The following is an 8,475-nucleotide window of genomic DNA, read 5'->3' as shown; positions in this document are numbered from 1 at the left end:
TTGTTATCTAATTTAGTCTCTCAACAAATCTTTCTAAGGTGAATGTTACTATCATGACTCTATAGATGAGGAAACAGATCCAGAGAATGTAAGTAACTTGGAGTCAGACCAGGCCTCAAAGCTGTTGTGCTTTCCACAACAGGGTAGTTTCTGCTATGCAACTTAAAGGGTTAATGCGTTATGATTTCTAGTACAATTGTCTAGTATTTTAATGTTAGCTTGAACTTCAAAAGCTATATCTGGAAAAGTCAGAGCCTATACATGTTTGTTTATGGTGTCCAGATTAACCTCCCCAGCAGGTGTCAGAAAGTAGGTTAACCCATTCACTCTTACTGTGTAGGTGACTAAGAGTGGTTAGATACATTAATTGTGTTGATTTTAGTTGCGCTCTAGCCAACTCATTTACTTAGTGTTAAGTGTCTTCACTGAGCGCTGGAGGCTTGAGAAAAAGTAGGAAGTGAGCAAGAGAGTGAGAAAGGAGAAAGAAACTGAAATTTATTGCGTGTCCATGTACCAGATATGTAGTTAGTGGTGGAAGACTGTAACTCTGGTTTATTTAACTTCGAAGCTCCTGCTCTTTCTACTATGCACCAATGCCCTTTTTACTGCAAATCCTTAAATCATATGTTAGTCTACTTCTGGCCAAATAGTTCCCTATTACTATTTCTCCCCATGCTACTGGCTTAGTTAATTTGGGCGTTTACAGGACAGTAGGTAAGAGTGAAGGTTACAAAACTGTAGCAGTTCCAAAACTGAGAAGAGCAGGAAATTTCTCAAGGGAGAAAAATAGTTGTTCCCTAACCCCAGCCAACTATGCTGTAAATTTGTCATTAGTTTCAAAGCCCAGGAAAATAGGAGAAAAAAGGATGCTTCAGTACAAATCTGTCACCACTAGGAAATTACCTCAAATATGTTAATAATATATTCTTCTTTAAAGGAAGATTACAATTTAAAGTATATAAGGGACTTATTTAATGTCAGGCATTATTACTTAAAACACTCCATTGATTTGAAAACAATTAAAACAATGAGAATGAATGTTGTTCATGAAGCAACTATTACACTTTAATATCTCAGGTTTGGAGTGTGTAGACTGTATGTAAATAGGTTGGAAACCAAGATAACTGAATTCTTTTTATTACTGTTATTGAATAATGGTATGACTTAATCTCTTACAGATTTTTACCTGAGAAGGGATTTATAGTGTCTGCTGTCTTGCCTAAACCATTGTATAAGTAATTTTGAGATGAAACAATTGCTCTATGTTAAGTTTTAAAAACTATTCACATTAACTAATCAATACCATTTATGAATTTGACATTGGTTGTTATCAAGTGCTACTGATTGTTTAAGTTGGAGTGCTTTAAACTGAAAGTATGATATAATACAAAGACTTTAGACTTTAGATCCAGATAGCTTCTTGTGTGTAAATCTGGGATCTGCTTTTCTTTTGTTTTGTTTTGTTTTGTTTTTTACCTATCTGACCTCTGTGAGTTTCAGCTTCTTTATTTACAAATTGGCAGCTATATTAGTTATCAATTACTGCATAACAAGTTACCACAAATTTAGTGACTTAAAACAACACACATTATCTAACAGTTTCTTTGGGTCAGGAGTCCAGGCATGGATTAGCCATGTCCTCTGCTTTAGGGTCTCATGAGACTGCAATCAAAGTGTTGGCCATGATTACATCTCTGCAGAAGGCTTGACTGGGGAAGAATCTGCTTCTAAGCTTACATAATTAGTAAGCAGGGTTCAGTTTCTTGCATACTGTTGAAATGAAGGCCTCAGTTCCTTGTTGGTAACATCTGGAGGCTGTTCTCAGGTCCTTGCTATGCCTGCCTCTTCATATGATAGCTTGCTTCATCTAAACCAATGAGGGAAAGAGTAGGCTAGCAAGATGGAAGTCAGGATATTTTGGAATCTAATCATGGAAGTAACATCCCCTCGATGTTGAAGTATTCTATTGGTTAGAATCAAGTTATTTGAGGGGAGGGTATTACATAAGTACATGGATATGAGGTAGCAGAATTATTGGGGTCATCAGAGTCTGTCACAGGGGCAATAATACTTCACGAGTGTTATGGAGATTACAAGAAGTAATATATGTTTAAAGTTCTTTATTTTTAGTCTGACCTTAAACTACCTTTCTGGATATTACCTATTAGTCTTTTGCATAGGAACCAAATGCGCTATTACTATTATTACTAATACTATTTACTGTTTCCTGTTTTTTTTTTTTTTCCTGGAGTTTGTGGAACACATTTCTTCTCTTTGTAATGATTACCTCCAACAATTTGACTTGTGAAATTCATCTTCCAGGACTTATCTCAAATGCTACTTTTTTCATAGACATTCCTTGATCCATCCTTCTCTGACCCAGAAGTCATCTCCCTCATCTGATCTCCTGTATCACCTTTCCATAACTTTATTACGGCATTTGTCTGCCTTGAATTTTGCCTTATTTAAATTATGAACTCCCTAAGGGGAAGGATTATGTCTTAATCTTTTCTGTATCCCTTAATTCTTTTCTATATTCTTATGTTGTTATAGCATCATCTTTTAAGCATAGTAAGTCAATATTTGTTGATTAATGAATTAGTTTTTCCAAGGTTTAACAGTTTAATAACTTTTAAAGACAGAGGAATTTTAAATGGTTGTGGTTGTTTTATATGTTGTAATAACCAATATTTCTAGCACCATAGGGAATGAAGTGTTCCACGTAAGTTAATTTTCCAGTTAATTACAAATATTCTTATTTATTTATTTATCTTTTTTTTTGAGACAGAGTCTCACTCTGTTGTCCATGTTGGTGCAGTAGCACCAAATACTCTTTTATATGCCTAAAGTGATTTTATTTTGATAATTATTCATTATTCATTCATTTACTCATCTATTTTTTAGATCAACAAATATGTAGTAAGCATTTATTATATGATAATTTCATATATTAGGGATTTGGGATGAAATATCTTTTGTGTACTTCTCTAACTTAATAGTAATTTATCTTATTGAAAGTATTTAATTTTTATTTCAGATTCAGGCATAGTATGAATGTCAGATATTGAGCTATGACACATTACAATAGGAACTATTAAACTATATAAAAACCGTTTGCGTCTACCCAAAATTATATTACTTTGGGGTTCTAAAATTACAAACTTTTTTTTTTTTTTTTTTTTTTGGTCACTGTTTTGCTATATTATTGGCTAGTTTTTAGTTCCTTAGTTATTTTCTTCTAATCTTCTGTATGCTGGAAAATCAGGTAGCCAATATGCTATTGTTCTGTATAAAGTATGAAGACACAGACTCCTGGTGAGGTTGTTAGCTGAAAGTAAAGCACATGAGATAGGACTTGAAATCTGTTGTGATACCTGAAATGAGGTTTTAAAAATTTCTTTTCTTTTCAGTTACATTCTAGGGAGTTGAAGTTACCTCACATGAGTTGCTTTATAAGTCATATAAGATTTCCAGATAAAGTCAAGTGTAATAATAAATATATTTTGGTATTTTAGAAGTTTAATTTGATACAGACAAAAATTAGTTCTCTTAAAAATTTAAAAGAATTATGATTTCACTGCAGATTCCTTCTTTGATTATTAAGTAGCTAACATTATGCTGCTAACATCTCTTAAGTCTGTATTTAGACTATAAAGAACAACAATAGTCTAACTGAACTATATTAAGTTATTTTGTAGTTGTGTCTTTTGGCAAGCATTCAGTGATAAATAGTAGATCTGTCCATTTAGGATATTTTTCAGTTAACTCAAATTTGTTTTTGTTTTTCTAGGTTAAAAATGGCCATACTATAATAATTAATTAGTCTAATGCTTTGCTTATGAAAATTTTTTCCATCATTATTTTTTCATTTTGGATTGAGAAAATGAATCCAGATATAGAAGAAAGTACAGGATGTTGGAAAAAAGTTCCTGTTAAACAGTGAAACATCTAATAGCTAATTTGCAAGAAGTTATAAAGAAATAAAATTGTTATGCTTCGATTTTGGTATGGTATCGACTCTATAGCACATAGGTAGCCCTCCAAAAAAACATCCAGTTTTCTAAATTATGGAAATTTTGTGGAAGACGTTGACGTGGATATTGAGCCTCATCATGGCTTCATCGGAATTTCATAGTGACCACAGGCTTTCATACAGTTCTCAAGGTAGGATTTCTGCTTTTGAAACTGACAAGAAATATTGCTATTAATCGGACAAGAAAAGATTCTAAGTAGTTAGTGTGAACACTTTCTTTGGGATATGTAGTGATAGGAATGGAGGCCTACTGTGTCAATTCAGTGCTGGTTTCATAAATGTTAAAGGCTCTAAGGGTCTGTTTAACATGTCCTACTAGTATTTAACATCCAGTGGATTTTAAAAGTTAGCCAGTCCTTCTTGGAAAATGGTAGACCCCAGGCCCTCTTCTTCTTCTGAGTACTAAACTTTAATAGGCTCATTCATTGCTAGGGTTTAAAGGCCAGACCATGTAAAAGAGTGAAAATTGTAAGAAGTTCAACTTTTCAAATTCTAATTCTTATACTTTTAATCTATAGAATTGAACTTAATATCATAGAAATGATCTTAACAAAGAAGGTCCCAGGAGTAAATGTCATTTGGTTTTCCATGGACCAGTTTAATCCTTATGGAATTATTAAAAGGCATACCTTTTGGATTTTGCTCCCATGAATGCACAGTAACACATTTTTTTTGGTGCTGATGAGCCAGATTTTCAAGACTATTATAGATTGATGTATATGTCTAGAAGTCCATGTGCAAAAAGTGTGGCTCTCAAAGTAGATCAGTGGAGCCATGACATTTAGTATTAACTCTTGTTTATAAGAAGTAAAATAAATAATGTCTTTTAATTTATTTCCATTAGGTTATGGTTTCATGGGAGTTTATATTTGTGGGTAAACTCCATGTACAGACAATGAGGCAATAAGCAGACATTTGGTTTCCCTTAGTGGTAAACCTAGCTAAAGGAAGGTATGGCTAAGAAAGTAGATGGGAAATATTTAGTACATCTAAGTGAGGAAAATATGTTTAATAGTTGTTTGAATTTTTAGTCAATCTTCTATTTTTAACAGTTTTATTGAGATATACACATACCATTAAAGTATATAATTCAGTGGTATTTAGTATTTTCAGTGTTGTATAACCATCACCATAATCAATTCTGGAACATTTTCATCACTCCAAAAAGAAACCCTGGGCCCATTAGCAGTCACTCCCAAATTCCCTCCAAACTCTCTCTCACTCCCAGCTGTAGGTAACCTCTAAACCTCTGAACTTCTGTCTCTAGAGATTTGTCTATTCTGGATATTTCATATAAATGAAATCTTATGTGGTCTTTTGTGACTGGCTCCTTTTACTTAACGTAATGTTTTAAATGTTAGATAATGAACTTTGATTATGAAGGCAGTTGTTATGAAGGCTCATTCATGTCATAACTTGTATCAGTACTGCATTCCTTTTTATTGCAAAATATTCCATTGTGTGAACATACCACATATTATTAATTCATGAATTGATGGAAATCTGGGATTCCTTTAGGCTTTTTTTTTTTTTTTTTTTTTTAGAGACAGGGTCTCGCTTTGTCACCCAGGCTGGAGTGCAGTGGTATTATCATAGCTCACTGCAGCCTTGGACTCCTGGGCTCAAGCGATACTCCTGCCTTGGCCTCCCAAAATGTTGAGATTACAGGTGTCAGCCATTGCGCCTGGCCGATTTTTGGCTATTTTTCATAATTCTGGTAAGAACATTCACATAGAGGTTTTTATGTGGATGTGTGTTTTCATTTCTGTTGTATGTAAAACTGAGAGTGGAATTTCTGGATCATATGATAGCTCCATGTTTAACATTTTGAGGACCTGTCAGATTGTTTTTCAAAGTGGCCGTAGCATTTTGCATTCTCACTGATTGATTTTTTTAAAATAATAATTTCTGAAAGGCTATAAAGCTTCTCTTTTGGATAACTTTCAAAAACAACTTTTATCTGAGCTAAACTCTTTTCTTTTACGTATGTGTGCTTTTCATTGTTTTTTATTTCAATGTAAAATTTTCATACTTCCTGTAGAATTTTAGTTCTTAGAATCCATGTTTTTAAAATTAAATTTTAAACAAAATTACTTGTGCAAGTAATTTTAAACTAATTGTGACTTAGTCTTTAGATTTTAAACTTTCACTCTTTCATTTTTATTTATTATAACATTTTTTGTACATACCTCACATATAATGATGCAGAGTTTTAACTGACATAGTTGTTTATATTGCTTCTTCTTTGTTCTGTTAAATTTTTTTTCTTTCATGTCTTTTTTTTTTTTTCTGGATTCTCTGCCTTGTGATTACAAAGAGGAATTCCTGACTTATCTTGAACACTACCAGCTAACTATTCCAATAAGGGTTGATCAAAATGGAGCATTTCTCAGCTTTACTGTGAAAAATGATAAACACTCAAGGAGAAGACGGAGTATGGACCCTATTGATCCACAGCAGGCAGTATCTAAGTTATTTTTTAAACTTTCAGCCTATGGCAAACATTTTCATCTAAACTTGACTCTCAATACAGATTTTGTGTCCAAATATTTTACAGTAGAGTATTGGGGTAAAGATGGACCCCAGTGGAAACATGATTTTTTAGACAACTGTCATTACACAGGATATTTGCAAGATCAACGTAGTACAACTAAAGTGGCTTTAAGCAACTGTGTTGGGTTGGTAAGTAGATGTTATACTTTTAAATTTCTGATGGGAAAATAAGTTCACAATGTAAATGTCTTTCCTCAGATTAAAAGATATATATGGGTGGTTTACTTAGGAAGTATTAGTCTCAATTTTTTTTGCTCTTTCTGCTGCTTTTGCTTCGGATCATCTTTTTCATGATGTTTGTATTGTCTTTTCAAAGAACAGCTTTCAAAACTATTATTAGTAGAGACATGAATGAAACTTCAGGTTTCCTCTTAGACTTAAGTTTTTCTGTTCAAATAAGTATCTTTTATGAATAAACAAAACTCAGTCATTTGTGAAGAGTTTCATGGTGTGTTTGTGTATATGTGTGTATTATGGCAGGAAACCACGACACTGATATTCTCTTGGGGTTTCTTTCTCTAAATACTTTTTCTGGTAGATAAGATAGCTTAAAATTACTTATGACCTACTTATGGTTACAAGTTCTTGAAGCAAAATCTTTTATACTAATGTCTATGAAATAATTTTTCCATAAATTTATATGAAGATTGATGATAAATCTTTTTTACTGAGAAAGTTGGGTTCAGGAGTACAGGATTTATGTTAGGCATTTTTTTTGAGACAGGGTCTCGCTCTGTGGGCCCGGGTACAGTGCAATGGCGTGATCATGGCTCACTGTAACCTCAAACTCCTGGGCTCAAGTGATCCTCCTGCCTCACCATCCTGAGTAGCTGAGACTATAGGTACATGCCACCATGCCTGGCTAATTTTTCTGTTTTTTGTAGAGATGGATCTCGCTCTTGCTCAGGCTGGTCTCAAACTCCTGACCGCAAGTGATCCTCCTGCCTCGGCCTCCCAGAGTGCTAAGATTACAGGTGTGAGCCAGCATGCCTGGCCTGTGTTAGGCATTTGAGTCCATTCTAGTCTAATGGTAAACACACAGTTCAAAGTTTCATGTAAGGATTGCAGAACAAAGCATATTCCCACACTTCCTCTTCAGCATTTACTCTGTTCAGGTTAATGTAGATATTCCATTAAAGCTTTATCTGGAGCCAGGAGTGGTGGCTCACACCTGTAATCCTGGCACTCTGGGAGGCCGAGGCTGGAGGATCTTTTGAGCTCAGGAGTTCAAGACTAGCCTGAGCAAGAGTGAGGCACCGTCTCTACTAAAAATAGAAAGAAATTAACTGGACAACTAAAAATATATAGAAAAAGTTAGCTGGGCATGGTGGCGAATGCCTATAGTCCCACCTACTTGGAAGGCTGAGGCAGTAGGATCGCTTAAGCCCAGGAGTTTGAGGTTGCTGTGAGCGAGGCTGATGCCACGGCACTGTAGCCCGGGCAACAGAGCAAGACTCTGTCTCCAGAAAAAAAGAAAAAAAAGAAAAAAAAAAAAATAAGGCTTCATCTGGATAAAAGGGCACAAATATTTTGATGTCCAAGTCATATTTTCAGAAAATGTTTTTCTTCCTTATTGCAATATGCCCATACTCTTATTTATACTTCAATATAAAATAACTACATAACCAGAGTTGGGTTTAAATAAGTTTTAAATTGGAAGAAACTATCAAGAACTATACAATGGGGAAAAATTTTCACTATAGCTGTATGTAACAATTTGCCCAGATTGTCCATTTTCTGTAACTGTTAATTAAAATAAGGCAAAATAATTAGACTTTCAATTTTAGGTTTAATTCCTATAAGTAGTCATATTGAGTACATTTATTGTTAGTTTCTCTGTAAGCAGTGTTATGACTTTATATAAAAAGCAGATTTACCTTTTTGAATAA

The 8,475-nt window shown here is 34.0% G+C and overlaps 1 protein-coding gene across 1 annotated transcript in view; it reads left to right on the top strand.

Annotated features, from left to right (window-relative positions):
• Positions 1 to 4,067: 4,067 nt before the first annotated feature.
• The window catches only part of ADAMTS6 (ADAM metallopeptidase with thrombospondin type 1 motif 6), a 261,874-nt gene continuing 257,466 nt past the window's right edge, over positions 4,068 to 8,475 (top strand). Inside the window, exons 1-2 of the mRNA XM_069492484.1 lie at positions 4,068 to 4,164; positions 6,351 to 6,715. Coding sequence (XP_069348585.1) covers positions 4,068 to 4,164; positions 6,351 to 6,715 — 462 coding nt within the window. The remainder of the gene's footprint in view (positions 4,165 to 6,350; positions 6,716 to 8,475) is intronic.

The sequence above is a fragment of the Eulemur rufifrons genome, chromosome 17 (genome assembly GCF_041146395.1).
Source record: "Eulemur rufifrons isolate Redbay chromosome 17, OSU_ERuf_1, whole genome shotgun sequence".
In the NCBI taxonomy this organism is placed as follows: domain Eukaryota; kingdom Metazoa; phylum Chordata; class Mammalia; order Primates; family Lemuridae; genus Eulemur; species Eulemur rufifrons.
This window is presented reverse-complemented; position numbering and strand designations above follow the sequence as displayed.